The 22,319-nt window shown below is 36.0% G+C and overlaps 2 protein-coding genes and 1 long non-coding RNA gene across 5 annotated transcripts in view; 2 read left to right on the top strand and 1 right to left on the bottom strand.

Annotated features, from left to right (window-relative positions):
• The first annotated feature begins 1,287 nt into the window (after nucleotides 1-1,287).
• On the top strand, nucleotides 1,288-6,161 carry LOC142533161 (multiple C2 domain and transmembrane region protein 7-like). The gene is given in 3 exon segments (XM_075639826.1): nucleotides 1,288-1,446; nucleotides 2,965-5,466; nucleotides 5,468-6,161. Coding segments are annotated over 2 exon segments (3,015 nt in total). The 5' UTR covers nucleotides 1,288-1,446; nucleotides 2,965-3,027; the 3' UTR covers nucleotides 6,044-6,161.
• Nucleotides 6,162-6,225: 64 nt separating this feature from the next.
• LOC142533282 (uncharacterized) lies at nucleotides 6,226-13,325 on the top strand. Of its 3 annotated transcripts, none has more exons than XR_012816712.1 (3): nucleotides 6,226-7,916; nucleotides 12,736-12,910; nucleotides 13,045-13,325. It is a non-coding gene; the product is annotated as an uncharacterized LOC142533282 (long non-coding RNA). The 3 variants fall into 3 exon arrangements; XR_012816713.1 differs by having other exon boundaries at nucleotides 6,227-7,916; nucleotides 12,836-12,910; XR_012816714.1 differs by having other exon boundaries at nucleotides 6,227-7,916; nucleotides 12,813-12,910.
• Nucleotides 13,326-21,322: 7,997 nt separating this feature from the next.
• LOC142533281 (lysine-specific demethylase JMJ17) overlaps nucleotides 21,323-22,319 on the bottom strand; it is a 28,585-nt gene continuing 27,588 nt past the window's right edge. Inside the window, exons 31-34 of the mRNA XM_075639995.1 lie at nucleotides 22,219-22,314; nucleotides 22,043-22,138; nucleotides 21,769-21,971; nucleotides 21,323-21,599 (exon numbers count right to left, since the gene is read on the bottom strand). Coding sequence (XP_075496110.1) covers nucleotides 21,359-21,599; nucleotides 21,769-21,971; nucleotides 22,043-22,138; nucleotides 22,219-22,314 — 636 coding nt within the window. The 3' untranslated portion in view covers nucleotides 21,323-21,358. The remainder of the gene's footprint in view (nucleotides 21,600-21,768; nucleotides 21,972-22,042; nucleotides 22,139-22,218; nucleotides 22,315-22,319) is intronic.

Raw genomic sequence — 22,319 nt, 5'->3', positions numbered from 1 at the left:
TAAAAATTGGACCTAAAAAAAGGAAAGGAAGTATATGTAATTGGGCATAGTGAACATCTTTTTTAATAAGAAACTACTATTATTAGAATACAATTTCTTATTAATATTTTATTCGTTTATTAACAATATTTATGTCTGGGAACAAATATTCGGAACAAAAAGTAGCATGAATATAATTTTCATCCCAAAAACTAATTTTATTACTTGAAATTTTTTATTTCTTAATAAAAGTATATTTTTATCTCATGCTCACACATCCTTAAATAACTTCACTTTAATATATTCCAAAGTAATTTTACTAATATGTTATATAACGTGATATCTCTAATTTAATACATAATATTTTTAAACTTTAAAATATTCATGTATTTAAAAATTAAATAAATAAATGTTCATGACTTAATACAATACAAGTGCACCGACGTACACGTTATGTATTTGTACAATATTTTTTATAATTCTTTGGTTGATATTTAAATGAGAATCAAAACGTAATTATAAGAAATAATGAGTGATAAAGCTACTTTTTTATATATTAATAAAAAAATAAATAGAAAAAAGAAAGGAAATAAAATCCTAGTCGAAAATGAACCTACAACTTGAAACAAAAACGCTATCCGCTGATCTACATGTAACTTGTATTAAAATTTTAACATTTTATTAATATATATAATTATTAAAACATACTATGCTACCAAAAATTAGTTACTCTAAATAACTCAAACTTAATAATAAATAGATAATAGAGAACATATAGATTACATTCTTATCTTCGCTCCCTTAAACTTCAATTTGGTTTTCCAAATAATTAATCTAATTATCGTAATATATTTATTGAACCTTTCCATGCATAACAAACTACAATTTTCAAATTTCAAAATTTTCGTTCTTAAATACATAAATATTTTTACGATATTATCTCGTGAATTAATTTTATGATATAAATTTTTCATTCGATTCGATTTATAAAAAAATATTGTTTCTCTCATTATGTATGTATGAACCAAATCATTGGATATCAAAATTCCAAATTTTATTTAAAATATATCTTTGACCATCATAAAAAAAAAAAGCTAAAGAAAGAAGAAAAATGAAACCAAATAATACAAGTACCATTATAATTCTAATACATATATATATATACACATATATATATATATATGTATATAAAAGTAGCCGTGCAAGCCCTTCCTTCAACCTCTTAAGGCATTGATGACAGTAAATTTCCTTCGTACAGAGACGAAAATTTAAAGCTAAAAGCCCCACCCACCCTACATGCCAGTAAATCTCCTCTGCCACTCTTCTCAATTAAATTTACATACATTTCAGTGCTTTGTTTTTGCTGCATTTCTCCGATGTGATTTGTTTTTTCTGGTTCTCAGTTCAAGTGGTGGATTTTGTGTTGTTGGAGAATTGCTGAAGGATTGGATTCAGATAGAAATACTGGTATTTCTTTTAGAGTACAGAAATTTTGTTTTAAAAATTTTATTGAATTGTTTGGTTTTTGGCACTTTTTTTTCCCTTGAAAAGCTTCATTTTCTGACAGAAAAACACAGATTTTGTGTTGAAATTTTTGAAGACTTTGATGGGTTTTTTTTGTTTGTGGTAAAAGATTAATCTTTCCAGGTTTTGCACTCACAACACACATTTGTGCGTCTCTTGTCTTGGGCAACGTAAATTTCATTTAATTTAAAATTTTGCTGCTCTAGATTACGTTGATCTTTTTTTAAAACCTTTTCATATCTAAGTTTTAATGATTTTTTTTTTAAATGGCATCTTTTTGCTGAGATCAAAGTACTTTGGCTTTTCTTTTTGTAATTATATTATATTAACTTATTATTTGCCTTTTTCTCTTAAGTTCCTTTTTGGGTATGCAGTTTACAGTCGGTTTAGACTCGGATGTGATTCAAGTACACGCATCTTTTCTTTTTCTTAAGCAAAAACTTTAATCTTCAACGTGGATTTTGTATGATCTTTTCCGGTTATCAATTTTTTTTTAAATTTTAAGATTTATTTGTTTAAGTACATGGATCTCTCCACGAGGTGCACATGAAACTGTTGTGAAAATTAGGTCGAGTTTAGTAATATCCCTGAAGTGTATTTGTAAAAATTTAAATAAAGATTATGTCATATATTGTTGAATAATTTGGGATGCCTTTTGCTGATCTTAGGTAGGTGGACTTTTCAATGAAAGTGATTTCATTTCTTTTCTCTATTGCCTATCAATCTTTGTTTTAATAATTAGTGATTATGGCTACTTTTGCTTGTGGGCCGCATGATCCTGTCAAATCCATTCTCCAAATACAGATTTTGGATTTTGATTTGCATTAAAATAATATTTGTTCAAGCTAGATCTGCTTATGGGCGTGACATAAACTATTATTTTAACAGCTCTGACCTTTTTTTTCTGATAAAGGTGGATCAAATTTGGTACCATTCCCCTCTGACCCGAACATTAGACTTGAATTGAGGTTGTATATTTTAAGGTCGTTGGTGGAAGGTGTTTATGAAGAGATAATCTCGTGTCTGTCTTTTTGCTATTAATATGAGAACATATACATATTGCATTTTCTGATTCAAAGTAATTGACTTTCTTGATTGTCATGAAAGCTTGATGACAATAATTTGTTATCACTTTCTTTGATTTTTACTTGCAATGCTCTTACATTGCAGCTCATTTTATGAAGTTTATCTCCACAAATTTTGTACTGTTAATTATTCATGTGACTTGATATCTTCGTTTGAGAGGTGGGCTGTGGCGTACCATTTATCAAAGTTGTATGACAAATGTTGGTTTTGTTGTGATTAAACTTGTGTTACTCGTATATTTGTCCTTTTGGTTTTCATTTGAATACTCTTGCTTGGCTTGGCTTTTTCTGGCATAATTTTTTTTCTTTCATTCAATAATATTGTCTCAAGACTTGCTATTTAAGTTCCAATTGTTTTTCTTTGTTGTTGTTTTAGCTATCAGGACCTGGAGACTCATCATTCTTCGGATCGTGATTTTCTCGTAGACAGCATAGTACAATGACTATGGGTGACCTGAAGATAGGAGTTGATGTGGTCGGTGCTCAAAACCTTTTGCCCAAAGACGGACAGGGTTCATCTAATGCCTTTGTGGAGCTTTGCTTCGACGGTCAAAAGTATCGTACAAGTATCAAGGAAAAAGATCTCAATCCGGTGTGGAATGAAAGTTTTTTCTTCAGTATATCCGATCCATCTGCCCTCAACACTCTTACTCTTGATGCTTGCATCTACAATAATGTGAAAGCAGCTCAAACTAGGTCCTTTCTTGGAAAAATCAGCATCAACGGAACTTCCTTCGTTCCCTACTCTGATGCGGTTGTCTTGCAGTATCCTGTGGAGAAGCGCAGTATCTTCTCTCGTGTTCGTGGGGAGCTAGGACTGAAGGTTTATGTTACAGATGATCCATCAATAAAGTCATCTGCTCCTGTTTCTGAGGTTGAGGAAATTCAAGTGCCCCCGGGACATGTTGCTAAACCCATCTCTAATTCAAGTCAAAATCTTAAATCAGAGGCGAGACACACATTTCATCATCTCCCAAAGCGTGAAAAGTCAGAACTGCAGAATCATGCTCCGGCATTTTCAGTTCCTCATCAAACAACTAAATATGTGGCAGACGAGATGAAGGCTGCTGAACCACAGCCTTCAACACTTGTTCGGGTTCAATCAGCATCATCGGCTCAACCGGTCGACTACTCCCTTAAGGAAACGAGCCCTTTTCTTGGAGGGGGGCGAGTTGTTGGGGGTCGTGTGATTCGGCCAGATAGGACAGCTGCAGGTACTTACGATCTTGTTGAAAAAATGCACTTCCTTTTTGTCAGGGTTGTTAAGGCTCGTGACCTTCCTGCCATGGATGTCACTGGGAGTTTAGATCCATATGTGGAGGTGAAAATCGGAAATTATAAAGGTGTTACCAAGCACATTGAGAAACAGCAAAATCCATTGTGGAACGTGGTTTTTGCCTTCTCACGGGAGCGGATGCAAGCATCTGTGCTTGAAGTAGTTGTCAAGGATAAAGATCTCATGAAAGATGACTTTGTTGGCTTCGTCAGATTCGACCTCAATGAAGTCCCAATGCGTGTTCCACCAGATAGTCCTCTGGCTCCTGAGTGGTATCGCCTCCAAGATAAGAAGGGAGAGAAGACAAAGGGTGAGTTGATGCTCGCGGTTTGGATCGGTACTCAAGCAGATGAAGCCTTTCCTGATGTATGGCACTCTGATGCAGCTACACCAGTTGACAGCTCAGCTGCTGCATCTGCTCTCATACGTTCAAAAGTCTATCATGCACCACGCTTGTGGTATGTCCGGGTAAGTGTTGTTGAAGCCCAGGACTTGGTACCATCGGAGAAGACTCGATTTCCTGATGCTTATGTTAAGGCACAGATAGGCAATCAAGTTACGAGAACAAAGCCGGTTCAGGCACGAAATTTCAACCCCCTGTGGAACGAGGATCTGTTTTTTGTTGCTGCGGAACCTTTTGAAGAGCATCTTGTTCTGACAGTCGAGGATCGTGTGGCTCCGGGGAAAGATGAAACAATAGGGAGGGTCATTATACCATTGGGTATGGTTGAAAAACGTGCTGATGATCGCATCATTCACTCTCGTTGGTTTAATCTTGATAAGCCAGTTGTCGTGGAGGTTGAGCAGCTGAAGAAAGAAAAATTCTCAAGTAAGCTCCATCTCCGGGTTTGTTTAGATGGAGGCTACCATGTTCTTGACGAGTCGACTCATTACAGCAGCGACCTTCGCCCCACAGCAAAACAACTTTGGAAGCCTCCAGTTGGGATCTTGGAACTTGGTGTGTTGAATGCTGTTGGGCTTCACCCTATGAAAACTCGGGATGGAAAGGGTACATCAGATACATATTGTGTGGCAAGATACGGTCACAAATGGATCCGAACCCGTACTGTTGTTGACAATCTTTTCCCTAAATACAATGAGCAGTATACATGGGAAGTTTTTGATCCAGCAACTGTCCTGACAGTCGGTGTCTTCGACAACAGTCAATTGGGAGAAAATGGTCCAAATGGAAACAAGGACTTGAAAATTGGAAAGGTCCGTATTCGAATTTCAACACTAGAAACGGGTAGGGTCTACACACATTCTTATCCACTGCTTGTTCTCCACCCCAGCGGTGTCAAGAAAATGGGAGAGTTGCATTTGGCACTACGATTCTCATCAACTTCTTTCGTAAATATGCTCCATGTTTACTCGCGACCCCTACTTCCGAAAATGCACTACGTAAGGCCTTTCACGGTAATGCAGTTAGACATGCTACGCCATCAAGCTGTCAACATAGTGGCCATGAGGTTGGGTCGAGCCGAGCCCCCACTTAGAAAAGAAGTCGTAGAATACATGTCTGATGTCGACTCACACCTTTGGAGCATGCGCCGAAGCAAAGCCAACTTCTTCCGATTAATGTCGGTCTTCTCAGGCCTTGTTTTCTGTAGGGAAATGGCTCGCCGATATCTGCATGTGGAAAAACCCTGTGACAACCGTGCTCGTGCACGTTCTATACCTGATGCTAGTCTCCTTTCCTGAGTTGATTCTACCCACAATTTTCCTCTACTTGTTTCTGATAGGAATATGGAATTTCCGGCGCAGACCAAGATATCCACCCCATATGAACACCAAAATCTCACAGGCCGAGGCGGTCCATCCTGATGAACTCGACGAAGAGTTTGACACGTTCCCGACGAGTAAAAATCCAGATCTGGTCCGGATGAGATATGATCGACTGAGGAGCGTTGCTGGGAGGATTCAGACCGTTGTCGGGGACATTGCAACTCAAGGAGAGCGGTGCCAATCTTTGCTAAGCTGGAGGGATCCTCGGGCCACATCCATCTTTGTTACTTTCTGCCTCATCGCAGCTTCAGTTTTGTATGTGACGCCATTTCAGGTAATTGCAGCATTGGCAGGTTTGTACATGATGAGGCACCCGAGGTTCCGGCACCGACTGCCTTCCGTTCCGGTTAACTTCTTCAGGCGACTTCCGGCTAGGACCGATAGCATGTTGTAAACTATGTTATGTTGGTTTTGGACATTATTTTGGATTTAGACCTTATTTAGGTGAATGTTTGTAATAACTTTTCATGTGTGATGATTGGCGTTTTAATATGATATAAATATTAAAATAAATTTAACCTTGTACCAATATTTACTTATTTAATAATTAATTCTGATTGAATATTAAGTGAAATCATGTTATTCCAATATATTATTAGAACAATTTCTTGACATTTCGATTAACCTGAGCAAGTTCGTCGGGCCATTGAGTTCTTTCTAAACTAAACCCATTTCGATTCACCACATATTCCTTCGATTTCTCTTCCTTCGCAGCCAGCCTAAGCTAGATATTCGTGTGCTTCAGCTGTCTATGGTGTTATTATTTCAAGAATATCTTTTTTTTAGGCGTGAGAGCTGATCACACTATGGCCAGCCGGTCAGCCCCGCCTCAATCAGTTCATGACTTCACTGTTAACGTACCACTTTTTCATCTCTCTGATGTTTAAACAAGTGGTTGATTTCTTTACAGGCAAATCCTTTTTGTGTTGATCGTGGTGAGTTTTGTTTCTTTAGTTAAGCGTGAAGGATTTATTGTTATCGTTTTTGTGATATTGGAATTGCTAAGTTTCATTCTTGGAGAGGGGAATTGGGGAATTTGTTCGGTGTGATTGAAAAGATCTTGGATTAGGTTTTGCCCACATTTTAGTGGTTGAATTAACTTAAATGGTTAAATTTGGAAGAAAGAAGAAGAGGATGAGTTTGACCAGAGTAAAATGAGCTGAAGGTGACAAAGAGCAGGTCTTGTCTGGCTGAACAGCCTCAAGATTTCAAATTGCATCTGTAAAATTATTAGATATGTCTTAAAAATTTGACAAGATTTCGAATTTAATATTAGAGAAATATAAGTTTCACGCCCTGGACTAAATTAGATGTCCTTTCCTACAACTAGCTTATGCCTTTTCTTTTTGTTTCCATTTTTTCATTGATAATGGTGGGTGGTTGCAGGATATTAAAAATGATGTTGATTTAAGCATCTACAAGAGAAAGGTCCTGGTTATTGCCAATGTCGCCTCGCAGTCGTATGCTATAGTGATTCGACATGTCCCTTTTCTATGTTATACTGAAGAAAAAATATTTTAGAAGTTGAGCGCGGGAAAGGAACTCTTCCGTGTACCCTTGAACGTTTATGTTATCTTGCATGCTTGGGATTGCGCCTTGACTTGTGCTTACTATTTAAGCCCTTTCAAAAAATATTATTGGGAAGCCATGTCGAGTTGTCTTTCTTATTTGGTTGCCATGCTTGATACAGAGATACTAACTTTTGAAACCTGTCTGCAGTTTTAGTTGAACTTAGATAGTCAAGTATTTATCTTCAGTGTACTTGCCACATGTTACTGGTTTTTGGTGTCTAAATATTTTCTATGATATACAAGAAGGGATTTTTCTGATTTTCACGCTTTTGTACACCACTTGAGAATTAGCCATTCCAATTTAGTTTCTGTTTGACTGAGTAGTGCATCTGTTTAAAAACTTATCGATTTCAGATTTAGCGAGAAGTTGGAGTTTTATATGTTGTTGAGTTGAGAAAGATTTTTCTTGTCTTTTTTCTTGGTGTGGGGATTTCTTGTCCACTCTTTGTAATTTGTGCTTCTATTAATGTATAAGAAAAAGTAGTGCATCTGTTTACATTCTCATGAATAAATTGATGTGATTTCATTCCTTATCCGGTGTAGTGGTCTGGCCAACGGAAATTACACTCTCTTTTGATTTTTGTTGTTGCACTTTGTATTTGAAGGTAACGAATTTACTCCTACTGTTTGAGGCTTGAAAAGCTCTGAAGCATTATTTCTTACAACAGAAGTGCATTTGAAGCTCGCTGTGTTGAGGTTTATTAGAGATTAAATATGAGATACCGGATACTATTAGTTAGAGGTAGTTAGAAGACGGTTATATGATAGATAGTTACATATAACAATGTATAAATGACTGAAGTTTTTTTATTTTTCTGTATCAATCATTCTTCCAAAGTTCATAATTGAATGAAAAAGTCTTTACGCCTGAGCTCTTGATTTCTTCCGCAATATGGTATCAGAGCTTCTGCTTTCGCACAGCGACGGCGTCGATCGGATTCCTGAATGGTGAGTCGTTCTCAGGTAATCTTTTGATCATTTCCGTATTCAGAATTGTTCAGACAACTCGTCCATGGCCCCCGTGCATATACCTGGTTCTTCCTTGCCCAGTGGCCATTCCGTCATTGAAGATCCAATGAGTCCATACTTTCTACATCACGCAGACAATCTGGGGCTTATGTTAGTCTCTCAAGCGCTTACAGGAGAGAATTATATCTCTTGGAGCCGAGCGATGAAGATCGCACTTTCTGTCAAAAACAAATTGGGTTTCATCGATGGATCAGTCGTTAAACCCTCAGATAATGAATCTACTCTTCTCAATTACTGGAACCGCAATAACAATATAGTTATATCGTGGATTCTGAACTCAGTTTCGAAAGAAATTTCGGCAAGTATCATTTTTGCTGATTCAGCCGCAGAAATATGGCAAGATCTCAAAGAACGCTTTCAACAAAGTAATGGGCCAAGAATTTTCCAATTGTGACGTGAGCTGGTTAACTTACGTCAAGAACAAGACCCTGTCAGTGTTTACTTCACCAAACTCAAAACGCTATGGGAAGAATTGACAAACTTTCGCCCCATGTGTCATTGCGGCCAATGCAATTGTCAAGGGGTAAAGAAGATCGAGGCATATTTCCAGACGGATTATACGATGGCATTTCTTATGGGTCTTAATGATTCATTGGCTCAAATCAGGAGCCAAATATTACTGCTGGATCCACTTCCTCCTATTAATCGGGTTTTCTCATTAATTGTGCAAGAGGAACGTCAAAGGACCATTGGTTCCCAATATGCGGGGAACAACTCAGTAGGGAGCATGACATTTGCTGTCAAAAGTGAACAACCCATGAGGCCGATTAACAACAGAGGACACACGTCTTCACAGAGAGAGAGGCCTTTCTGTACCAAGTGTAATATACATGGTCATACGGTTGACACTTGCTATAAGATACATGGATACCCACCGGGATACAAACTCAAAGGGAAGTTTCCAAACAAATACTCACCAGTGGCTGCTAATCAACTATCTGATACACACATGTCCTCGAATATCGATGTTAACTCGTCCCCGAATTTACTTCAGAAATTTGACAAAGCACAAGTTGAGCAGCTGATGGCGATGTTTACTCAACACCTATCAACATTTGATTCTCCAGATTGTCAAGCCAATGCTCACGCTACAGGTATTTGTTTATCCATATCTGATTCCAGCAAATTATGCTCACCTGTCAGTTGGGTGGTTGATTCAGGAGCCTCCCGACATATATGCTCGAATCTTTCTCTGTTTCAAACATGTAAACCCGTGCATAATTCAATGGTCACACTGCCGAATCATGTTCACATCAGAGTTAAATGTTGTGGTGACATTAAGATTAACAATTACTTGACACTTAAAGAGGTCCTCTATGTCCCAGAGTTCAAATTCAATTTATTGTCAGTGAGTTCCCTTCTTGATGACAACAAATTTGTGATGCAATTCTATCACGATTCATTCATTATTCAGGAGTACCTGACAAAGAGGATGATTGGCAAGGGTAGAAAAGTTGAAGGGTTGTATGTTCTTGAGAATTGGACTGAAGCTAAAGTGGTGGCAGTCAATCAAATTTCAGTGGACACTTGGCACATGAGACTTGGTCATCCCTCTATTCAAGTAATGGAAATGTTAAAAGAACATTTAGGATACAGCTCTTCGAAGCTTGATCAGTGTAAATCTTGTTACATTTGTCCATTAGCTAAAAAAAAACGTTTGTCGTTTGTTTCTAATCAAAACATTTCTCCACATTCATTTGATCTTGTGCATTGTGATGTTTGGGGACCGCATCATATTCCCACATATAATGGATGTCGTTACTTTCTCACCTTGGTGGATGACAGTACCCGATTTACTTGGATATTCTTGCTGCACAAAAAGTCAGATGCTCCACACATAGTTGCCACAACTTGATTGAAACTCAATGTCAGAAGAGGATCAAAGTTTTTCGCACAGATAATGCAAAGGAGCTTGCATTCACTGAACTTTGTCAAGACAAAGGCATTATACATCCGTTTTCCTGCGTACAAACACCCCAACAAAAATCCGTTGTTGAAAGGAAACACCAGCACCTCCTCAATGTAGCTCGATCACTTTTATTTCAATCCCGTGTACCCACCAAGTTCTGGGGAGAATGCGTATTAGCTGCTACATTTTTAATCAACCGGGTGCCTTCACCTAGGACCCACAACAAGGCTCCCTATGAACTTTTGTATCAAAAGGCTTTCGATTATTATGATCTCAAAAGTTTTGGGTGTCTTGCTTTTGCATCTACATTAGCAGCTCATCGTGATAAACTTTCTCCCAGAGCACGTCCTTGTATCTTTCTGGGTTATCCCTCTGGTGTCAAAGGATACAAGTTATTGGACATTCAAACTCAAGAAGTATTCATTTCCAGGGATGTTGTCTTCCATGAGTCCACATTTCCTTGTCACTTAGGCACAACGAGCACAAATGTTGATCCTTTTCCAGATGTGGTTCTGCCACAGCCATCAGATACATTATGCATCGATAATGTTCCTTCATGTGCTGATATCACTCCTTTGACAGTCCCTGACTCTGACCAGGTGCATACATCGCTCACTGATCATCAAACAAACATTAGTACTCGGACTTCCTCCAGAGTCACGAACCCACCATCTTATCTTCGTGACTATCATTGCAATTTGTTGCACCTAGTCAGCACCATCACGCTCCAAATGTCCCTATCCTTTGAGTGATCATGTCTCGTATGACTTTCTATCTCAGTCATATCGAAATCTAGTGCTCAATGTTTCCTCACATTTCGAGCCTCAATTCTACCATCAAGCTGTCAAATTTCCTCAATGGCGAGATGCAATGACTGCTGAACTTGATGCCATGGAATTCAACAACACATGGACAGTGATCTCTCTACCTCCGGGTAAGCACTCGATCGGATGTCGTTGGGTATACAAAATCAAATATACATCCGATGGTTCCGTAGATCGACACAAAGCACGCCTTGTTGCCAAAGGTTACACACATCTAGGAGGGCGTTGATTTCTTTGAGACGTTTTCCCCGGTGGCAAAATTAACTAGTGTCAAAGTACTCCTGGCACTTGCTGCCAGCCAACGTTGGCAACTTGCCCAGCTAGATGTGAATAATGCGTTTCTTAATGGCGATCTCTTGGAAGAAGTTTACATGGATATGCCCTTTGGCTATGCTAAACGAGTTCCCCAAGGCACTGACCCATCCAAACTTGTATGTAAACTTCATAAATCAATTTATGGACTCCGTCAAGCTTCTCGTCAATGGTATTCTAAGTTCTCTCAAGCTTTACTTCAGCATGGATTCTCTCAATCTCATTCTGACAACACGTTATTCACAAAAGGGTCAGGCTCTTCTTTTGTTGCCTTACTTGTATACGTCGATGCTATTATCATTGCTGGACCATCACATCAAGTCATACACTCCTTAAAAACTTTCCTTCAAAGTCAGTTCAAACTCAAAGACTTAGGCTCACTCAAATATTTTCTTGGACTGGAAATCGCTCGCACTCAGCAAGGGATTTGCCTTTCACAGCGTCACTACACGCTGCAATTACTAGAAGATGCTGGTTTATTGGCTAGTAAACCACTACATACGCCAATGGAACCTCGCTCGAACCTTAACACTACTGATGGTCAGCCACTTGAGGACATATCTCAATATCGTCGCCTAATCGGAAGGCTTCTTTATCTCACATTATCAAGGCCTGACATTGTGTTTGCAGTACACAAACTAAGTCAGTTTGTTTCAAAGCCACGTACACTGCATTTGCAGGCTGTTCAACATCTATTACAATATCTCAAATCAGCTCCTGGTCAAGGCATCTTCTTTCCAACGTCTTCATCTATTCAATTACGAGCTTTTTCGGATGCTGATTGGGCTTCGTGCGTTGACGCAAGAAAATCAGTTACCGGATATTGTGTCTTTCTTGGTGATGCCTTAGTATCATGGAAATCTAAAAAGCAAGCCACCATTTCTTGGTCTTCAACCGAGGCCGAATACCGAGCATTAGCCAGTACCACCAGTGAAATTGTTTGGCTTCAACAATTGTTACGTGATTTCGACATGGTACCTAATACATCAGCCACTATATTATGCGACAATCAATCGGCTATACACATTACACACAATTTTATCTTTCACGAACGTACCAAGCATATAGAAGTTGACTGCCATTTCATTCGAAACAAGATATCTGATGGTTCGATCAAATTACTTCATGTGCGCTCAAGTCTCCAACTTGCGGACATGTTCACAAAGCCGTTAGCTTCCACAGCAATATCTAGTTTCCTCTCCAAGATGTCCGTAAAGAACATATATCGTCCATCTTGACGGGGGGTATTAGAGATTAAATATGAGATACCAGATACTATTAGTTAGAGGTAGTTAGAAGACGGTTATATGATAGATAGTTACATATAACAATGTATAAATGACTGAAGTTTTTCTGTTTTTCTGTATCAATCATTCTTCCAAAGTTCATAATTGAATGAAAAAGGTTTTACGCCTGAGCTCTTGATTTCTTCCGCAATAAGGTTTAATTTTATCCCATCATTCGTGTAATTTTCTGGAGGATTGACTACTCAAAGATACAAGTCTCCATTATGACCAGGCAATCAGTTCGCCGGCTCACAGGAGCCTAGCACCCATGAAGAAATTCAAGAGTTTGCTTGCACTTGCTTCAAGGCCGAGTATCCCATTTTTGACAAGGTAAGAATTATTCACATCACGGATTTCCTTTAGTAGGTGTTTTCCATCTTAAATTATCTGGATCATTCTCGAGTTGGCTAAGCTTTTTCAACGTAGTTACAAAAGAGACTTTACCTTTTGTGTCAAACGTACAGCTTGATGTGAACGGCGCCAACGCTGCCCCAATATACAAGTCCTAAAGTCAAGCAAGGGTAGCCTCCTTGGGGATGGTATCGAATGGAACTTCGCAAAATTTCTTGTCGATAAAGAGGGTCATGTTGTTGATCGTTACTTACCGACCACCTCTCCTCTCAGCATGGAGGTAAAGACACATAAATCATGTATATGTAGGTTTCTGTTCTTTTGGGTTCGTTTGGCTTCAAAGAATAAAATTCCCATTGAGGATGGATTCTGATAAAACGTTTTGAGTTCGAGTTCGTGTGTTTAAGATTTATGCTGGATATGAACTATGAACATCTCCCTCCAACGCATCATTAAACTGAATCTCCAAATAGAGATTGAAGGGAAATATAATTTTCATATTAAATTGATTTCCTTAATATTATATTTTTCTTGTTGATTTGATTGAGTATAATATTTAATTATGGTTTTGTCTTTCTAGATAATTATGTTAAGATTTTATTGTGATATAATATCTTCCTTAATTTTAATTTCATCTTGATAAGATTATGTGGAATATTGTGTTTTACTTTTCTAGATATTATGTTTATGATAAAGATTTATAGATATAATATTTATGATAATGATTTACATGATATGATATTATTGATTTTGTTTCTAATATAATTCTTGTATATCATATCTTATAGATTTTCTTGAAGATAAATCATAGAAGAAGAGACATTTATAAATAAGAGATGGAGATTCAAAAGCTAAGGGGAAGAGAGAGAGACGAAGAAAAATTCAGAGTTTTAGTGGAAGAGATTTTTCGTGGAAGAGATTTTCGTGGAGATAGATTTTCGTGGAAGTGATTTTCGTGGGAGTTCTTTGTGGGAGATTTTCGTGGTGGTCTTTTCTCTCGGTCAAATATTCACTCAGATGTGCACGTTCAGAATTCCAGAGAAAACTTTATTCAAGAGACGTGTTGTGTATAGAAGAGTGGTGATAAGGTGTTGCTGTTAATGTTGAGAACATCTGCGGACAACATCTGGGAAGAAGTTGACCGAAGATTGCTTCTCGTGGATCTACTTTTTAGCAACACGTTTTTGCTTTCTTGTTTTAGTTTTATTCTGGTTGTTTGTTTTTAGAAAGCATTTATTTTCTCAACTTGTTGAGGAAATTGATTTTTGGTATAATCACTAGTGATAGGTTTTTGTGTAAACATTGTGATTTTTCTAGTGATTAATTTTTGTCATAAGGCACCGCACAAGTATTTATACTTGTGCATATTTAATCTTGTCCATCTATTTATTTCAAGTCAATTTGTGTTATAAAAGTTAATTTTCGCTGCATATAGATGTTGTCCGAGATGTTGTAACATCTGGCACAACTCCTAATTCTGATAAAACACGAATTTACCATTTTAAATCATATTCTGATATTCTTATTATTTCGATCATCTGTCGGATAAAATAATCCTAACAAGTGGTATCAGAGCCTACTCTTGATATACTAAGTGATGATTCTGGTTTTTATTTTATTTTGACAGAAATATTTAATGGACACATCACTTGCAAACGGAGCACTTCGACCACCAGCTCCTAAACCTCATGTCCAACAACACTTTAGACCAAGGAATGAAGAAAAACACTGGTTGCAAGTGAATCCTTTAGGTGTTGCCCTAGGTGTTGCCACACCTGGCCGCAACATCTGCAAAAAATCAAGTATGTCTGAAATCTACAGCTTCTGGAAATTCAAGTGGAGATGATGAATTAGAAGATGATGAAGAGATTACTCTTGAGAGTGTTCAAAAACTGTATGAAGAATTGTTTGAGGATTGGACCAAAAGAAACAAGCTTAACTCAACTCTTATGAAAGAAAACACCAATCTAAAAGCCGTGGTTGCCAAACTTGAAGTAATTTTGAGTAAAAAGGAATTAGAACTTTCGAAGATCAAGGATGAGTTCAATAAGGCAATTGAGACACTCACCAAATTCAAGCACATCCAAGCTCGATTCCATACTTTTGATTGGGAAGAGATGACAAAAAAGGCTTAGACTTCAAAGATAGTGTGTTTGAAATTGGTGAGTCTTCAAAATCTACTGTGTTTGTGAAATGAAAAACTGACACATTCACACCATCTCAAACTACATCTTCAACCAAAAGCTCTCCACCAAAAAGACAACATACTACACATGTCCCTAAGAGAAGAAAACAAAGGTATGTAAGTTATTACTGCTTTAAGCCTGGTCATATCAGGCCATACTGTTTTAAACTCAAGGATGATTGCATGAATCAAAAGTCGAGCCAGATGTTGCCCCGAATGTTGACCAACATTTCCCGCAACACCTCCAACCGCCGACCTACAGTAAGACAAATTTGGGTACCAAAGGTAAAAACTCACTGTAAAGTTGTCTATACTTCATTGACAACTAACACTGCAGGTCATTGGTATTTTGATAGTGGAAGCTCACTGCCATATGACAGGATCACAAGAACATCTAACTGATTATGTTGAGCAAAAATGTGGTAGAGTGACATATGGAGGGGGAGCTAAAGAAAAAATTGTTGGAAAGGGTACTTTGAATGTTGAAGGACTGCCAAAGCTCCACAATGTGCTTCATGTTGAAGGATTAAATTTGAATTTGATAAGCATAAGCCAACTGTATGATGATAATTTGCATGTAAAATTTGATAAACATACTTGTGAAGTTTTTGATGAAACTAATTTGTGCATTATGACAGGTACAAGGTCTTCGGACAATTTCTACCAAATAGGCGAAGAACTTTCATGCAAACATGTAGAAGTTAGTGAACTCGACCTATGGCATCAAAAACTTGGACATGATAGTTTCAAAACCCTGAAGAATTTGAGTAAGTACGATGTTGTACGAGGTATGCCTAACCTATCATCTAGTACACCATATATTTGTGGAGACTGTCGAAAGGGTAAGCAAACTCGCGTGTCACATCACATGTCCCACTTTGGGACAACATGTTGCATCGAATTGCTACACATGGATCTTATGGGTCCTGTGGAAGTGGAAAGTTTTGGAGGTAAGAAGTATTCTTTTGTTTGTGTGATGGTTTCTCACGGTTTTCATGGATAAGTTTCATTAGGGAGAAATCAGACACTTTCAATGTGTTTAAAAAATTGGTCACAAGGATTACAAACTTTCATAATTTGAAGGTGAGAAGGATAAGGACTGACCAAGGTAAGGAATTTGAAAACTCCTCATTCTCATCTTTTTGTGACAAGAAAGGTATTTCACATGAAGTTTCTGCTCCAAAGAAACCACAACAAAATGGGATAGCCGAACGTAAGAATAGAACACTTCAAGAAATGGCAAAGGTGATGTTGACTTCAAAGTGCATTTCAAAGCGTTTTTGGGCAGAAGTCCTTAACACCGCTTGTCATATTTCAAATTGGGTGTATTTGAGAAGTGGTTCGACTATGACATCGTATGAGGTAATTATGGGAAAGAAGCCTAACCTTAAATATTTTCATGTTTTTGGTTGTGTGTGTTATGTTTTGAATGACAGGGATCAACTTGCAAAATTTGATTCAAAGAGTGATAAGTGTTTGTTTTTTGGATATGCCACTAATAGTCGAGCCTATCGCATGTTTAATTTAAAAACTAGGACTATTATGGAATCCATTAATGTTGTTTTTGATGACCTTGCAGATCTCAAAAAAAAAAAAACAGCTGAAGATGATGTGGATGAGTTTCTGGAAATTCCAATATCACTGGAAAATGTAGATGTTGACCCAGATGTTGCAACATTTGACACAACACTTGACACTGAAGTCACTGAAGCTAAGGACGAAACGAATAACGATGATGGACAGAATATTCCAAGTAAAATTCAGAAAAATCATCCATCATCTCAAATAATTGGAAGTATGCATGAAGGTGTCCAAACTCGAAAGAAAGAAAAAATGGATTACCGAAAGATGGCTGGACTTATTTGCATGAGCTCCTTATACTCACAGATTGAGTGAATATCTACTGGAAATTGGCTGCAAACGAGGTGAGGTAGACAAAACTTTTTTATTCAGAAATCTAAAGGTGAGATTCTTATTTGTCAAGTCTATGATGATGATTTCTCACAATTTTCATGTGTTAGTTTCATTAGAGAGAAATCGGATACTGTGATAATTCTAGTACAATTGATATTTCAAAAAATCCAGTAAAACACTCTCGAACAAAACACATTGACATTAGACATCACTTTATTCGAGATTTAGTAGAAAAAGGATTGATTCAAATTGAATTTGTTGGTACAAATAACCAATTGGCTGACATATTCACAAAAGCATTAATTTTTGAGAGATTCTCCAACCTTAGGAAATCTACCAGCATGTGTTATGCCTAATCATACATAGATGTTGTCTCAGATGTTACAACATCTCGGACAACATCTAACATGCATGTGCATTTCTAGGATTTAGACATACTGCATTTTCATCCATTCTGTGATATGATGTGTTGGAATGATGTTGCTTAATCTTCTGTTACACTTACAATTCCTTATTCTATCTTAATTGACACACTTGGATATGATTAACAATCTGATTAAATCACAAAGTAGTTGAAAAATGATCATGTACTCCATGACATTGTCCCATACGAAAAGTGACTTGAAAAGATTGAGTAAAAAGCAAAATCAATCATGAATATGCTCTGTATCAGAAGAAAAGATGGAAAAAGCTATCTAAAAGAGTCCAATGAAGACTGTGCTTTTAGTGTAGGAGCTACCTCTTCTGAATTCAATACATAAAGGAAAATAGAAGAAAATGAAAAAAGCTACCTAGAGAAGTCCAAAAGAAGACCGTTCTTCTAGTGTGGGAGCTACCACTTCTATGGTCAGAAAAAAAAAAAATTTCCAAAAGTGCAGAAAAATCAAAATTATTTTCTGGAATTGGACGTGTTGTCAGAAGATGCTGCCAACATTTGTGAAAACACCTCATCTGTAAACATATCTTATATTTTTTTCATGTTTTTATTTCTGTTACATTCTGTTATTAGGCATAAATAGGTCATGCATAAGCATAGCATTGTGAATATTGTTAGTCAAAAGGGTATGCGTATTTCAACAGAGAAAATTCGTTGAAAATCCAAATTTTACGAAAAATTGAATATGTGTGATTTTTTATGGTTCAGTGGTGTTAAAATCGACGTGGGTTCCAATTCTGAAAATTATTTTGAAATGATTTTGGACACAATTATCTCAGTAATTTTGGTAAGTGAGTACGGGCCAAAGCTGATCTGGTCTCCTACGAGAACTTAGTTTCTGACTATCGTCTGGCTATGGAGGTAGATGTCCATTCTGGACAAAAAAAGGGAGAAGACATGACTCAAACAAAGGGAGTGTGAATTGAAAGGATCAAATTATACCATCTATCTGATACATTTGCTTGATTTCGTTTTTAATGTTCTGCTTTGTTAAGGTTCTGCTTCCCTGATGTGTTTATGTTTTAATGAACTGTTAATGATTTTTGCAGGTGTTGTCTCAGGTGTTGCCAACACAACGAACAACACCCGTACCAACTTGATTTTATTCAGGGGGAGAAATATTCTCACATTAAGGGGGAGTTAACTGGAGTTCAACTGAGAAATTGAGTTTGATTTGATTTTGTCCAGAAAGGCAAAAAGGGGGAGATTGAAGGGGAATATAATTTCCATATTAAATTGATTTCCCTAATATTATATTTTTCTTGTTGATTTGATTGAGTATAATATTTAATTATGGTTTTGTCTTTCTAGATAATTATGTTAATATTTATTGTGATATAATATTTTCCTTAATTTTAATTTCATCTTGATAAGATTACGTGGAATATTGTGTTTTACTTTTCTAGATATTATGTTTATGATAAAGATTTTATAGATATAATATTTATGATAATGATTTACATGATGTGATATTATTGATTTTGTTTCTAATATAATTCTTGTATATCATATCTTATAGATTTCCTTGAAGATAAATCATAGAAGAGGAGACATTATAAATAAGAGATGGAGATTCAAAAGCTAAGGGGAAGAGAGAGAGACGAAGAAAAATTCATAGAGTTTTAGTGGAAGAGATTTTTCGTGGAAGAGATTTTCGTGGAGATAATTTTTCGTGGAGGTGATTTTCGTGGGAGTTCTTTGTGGGAGATTTTCGTGGTGATCTTTTCTCTCGGTCAAATATTCACTCAGATGTGCACGTTCAGAATTTCAGAGAAAACTTTATTCAAGAGACGTGTTGTGTATAGAAGAGTGGTGATAAGGTGTTACTGTTAATGTTGAGAACATCTGCGGACAACATCTGGGAAGAAGTTGACCGAAGATTGCTTCTCGTGGATCTACTTTTTAGCAACACGTTTTTGCTTTCTTGTTTTAGTTTTATTCCGGTTGTTTGTTTTTAGAAAGCATTTATTTTCTCAACTTGTTGAGGAAATTGATTTTTGGTACAATCACTAGTGATAGGTTTTTGTGTAAACATTGTGATTTTTCTAGTGATTAATTTTTGCCATAAGGCACCGCACAAGTATTTATACTTGTGCTGTGCCTATTTAATCTTGTCCATCTATTTATTTCAAGTCAATTTGTGTTATAAAAGTTAATTTTCCGCTGCATATAGATGTTGTCCGAGATGTTGTAACATCTGACACAACAGCTAATTCTGATAAAACACAAATTACTATTTTTTTTCCTTATTCTGAGATTTTTATTATTTGTTATATCTGTCGGACAAAATAATCATAACAGATATTGCTACAGTGACTCTATATTTGGAGGATCGGTAGCAAGATGATTTTGGAGGAATACGTAAATTACAAAAAATGTCTTCCAAAAAATGGTATACTGGTCTTTTTTAAAAAAAAATTTTGTAATTTATGCGTTGGTTTTTTTTATTTGTTAATTTATGAATAACATCATTGCAAAAAAGTCTTTTTTTTTATTTTTTAATTTATGTTTTGGTCTTTTTTATTTTTTTTAATATTTGTTTTGATCTTTTTCGTTTTTTTATTTTAGTCTCTTTATTTAATTTCAGTGCTAAACTTTTTGCACTATTTTAAACAAAATGAGTCAAATACACATTTAATTGTGTTCTATTTAATAATTTAATACATTATACAAAGAGATTTAATAATTTAATACTTATATATACACAATGATTGATGAATGAAAAAAAAAATAGAAAAATGGAGGAATTGATGAATTTTAGAGGAAATGATCATATGTGTTGTTGTAGATTTTTGAAAATAGTGATTATTGATTTCTATTTTGGAGGTGAGATGAAAAATATTATTTGTAAGACTTGAAAATTTAACAAAGAATGTACGGGGTTTTTTTATTATTAATTTAAAAATTCAAAAAAAATTATTTTGCAAAAATACCTCAATCCGCGCCTACACGCTCCACGTGGACGAGTAAGCGTGGACGCTCGTCAACGTGGACGTAAGCACTGACGCTCGTCCACGTAATATATTATTATTATTATTATTATTATTATTTTGAATAATTAATTTAATTTGAATAAAAAATATAATATTTAAGTTTTATTATTATTATTGTTATTATTTATAATTTTGAATAATTAATTTAATTTGAATGAAAAATATAAAATATAAATATTTATAATATATATTAATTATTAAATATTTTGTATTATTTGATTGGGTGATTGAAAAATTAAGATATGAGAGCATTGAAGAGAAAACGTACATAAAATAAACATTTTAAAAATATGAGATAATTGAAAAAATATTTATTGTTTCATTCTAAATTATTGTTCTATTTTAAAAATATGAGAGAATTAAAAATATGAGAGATATGATAGAATTGAAAAATATTTTTTATTTTTAAATTTTGTTCCATTTTAAATTATTGTTCCAAGAAAACGTAAATAAAATCAATTCAATCACAACTTTAAATTAAAATATTAATCACAACATTAAATTTTTATTCGAATTAAATTAATTATTAAAAAAAATATAATAATAATATAATATTACGTGGACGTTGACGAGCGTCCGCGCTTACCGCGTCCGTCCGCGTGGAATGTCCGCGCCTACAAGGCGTGGATTGAGGTACTTTTGCGGAATAATTTTTTTATGAATTATTTTTGAATTTTTTTAAAATTTTTAAATTAATAATAAAAAAACCCAAGAATGTACATACCAATTCGTCACAGGACAATATCGAACTTTTGTTCCGTCGATTCATTTTATGTACAAGAAGCACGGCATGTAATCAAGTCGGGAGAATAGTGGCAGTACAAAATTCACTAAAAAAACTAATGATTTTGGAAGAAAATCAATTGAATAAATTGATAAGCAGAGATATGTATACACTGTCAACTGTTTTGTACATAAAAGAATGGAGATAGAGTCTCAAGCTCTGTACGTTTTCGGGCTGCTCTTCTTAAAGTTTTTCTATTCCTCCACAATAATCTATCACTGCCACTAAAATTTCTAATAGCAGTCGAATCCACATCCATAAAAGCCTTCTTCAAGGACTTGTGTCTCAGAGAGTTCCTCCTTAACTCAGAGCGCCTCAATGGTGTATGAGGCTCTTCAAATTTGCTACAAGAGTATCTGCCAAGTGAGAGGATAAAAAGACTGATGAAAAAACAGCCATGTGGATGCCAATTTCGCATATGATTTTACTTTTTTGTCAAGGTTCAAGAAATGATTAGTACATCTACCATGCACAGGGTGTGATTCCAAGTATTTAAAAGGAGAAGATTTACACAAACAAACTTGCCTCTCTTGTGTTATCGATGTTGATGCACAAAAATCTCCATTTGGATGAAGATCACAAGCAGGACAGATGTAGATCTTTGGTGCAATTGAGATTTCAACGCAATCAAAATGATACCATTCATTACATTTGTCGCAAGCAACCATTGATCTTTGATCATAGGGTCTTCGGCAGATGCAGTAAAGCATACTTCGATCCCTCAGTAACTGAAGCAACAAAAGCATCAGGTCAGAAACCAAAAAAAGTGCAATCGAGTGCCAAAAGGAGTAATAATTACCTTAAGCTCCTTTCCGCAATATACTGGTAAATTTTCACCCTCCAAGATGAGTTCAAAAACTTTATTTAACTCGAGCAATCCCCCATCCATTGAGACCTGCTTGCATTAAAAAATGCTAAATATATGCTGCGCACTAAATCCCTGAACTTTCAACAAATGAATCAACTGGAATGGACCTTTTTGGCTATATTTGCCCATTGCAAGCCCACATTTCTGAGTTCTGCCAGTGTCAGCCTATAATAATCTTCGGGAGGAATGTTAGCTGCATCCCCCTAAA

Source organism: Primulina tabacum, chromosome 18 (genome assembly GCF_025594145.1).
Source record: "Primulina tabacum isolate GXHZ01 chromosome 18, ASM2559414v2, whole genome shotgun sequence".
Classification (NCBI taxonomy): domain Eukaryota; kingdom Viridiplantae; phylum Streptophyta; class Magnoliopsida; order Lamiales; family Gesneriaceae; genus Primulina; species Primulina tabacum.
Note: the sequence above shows the minus strand (reverse complement) of the source record. Positions and strands in the feature narration are given on the sequence as shown.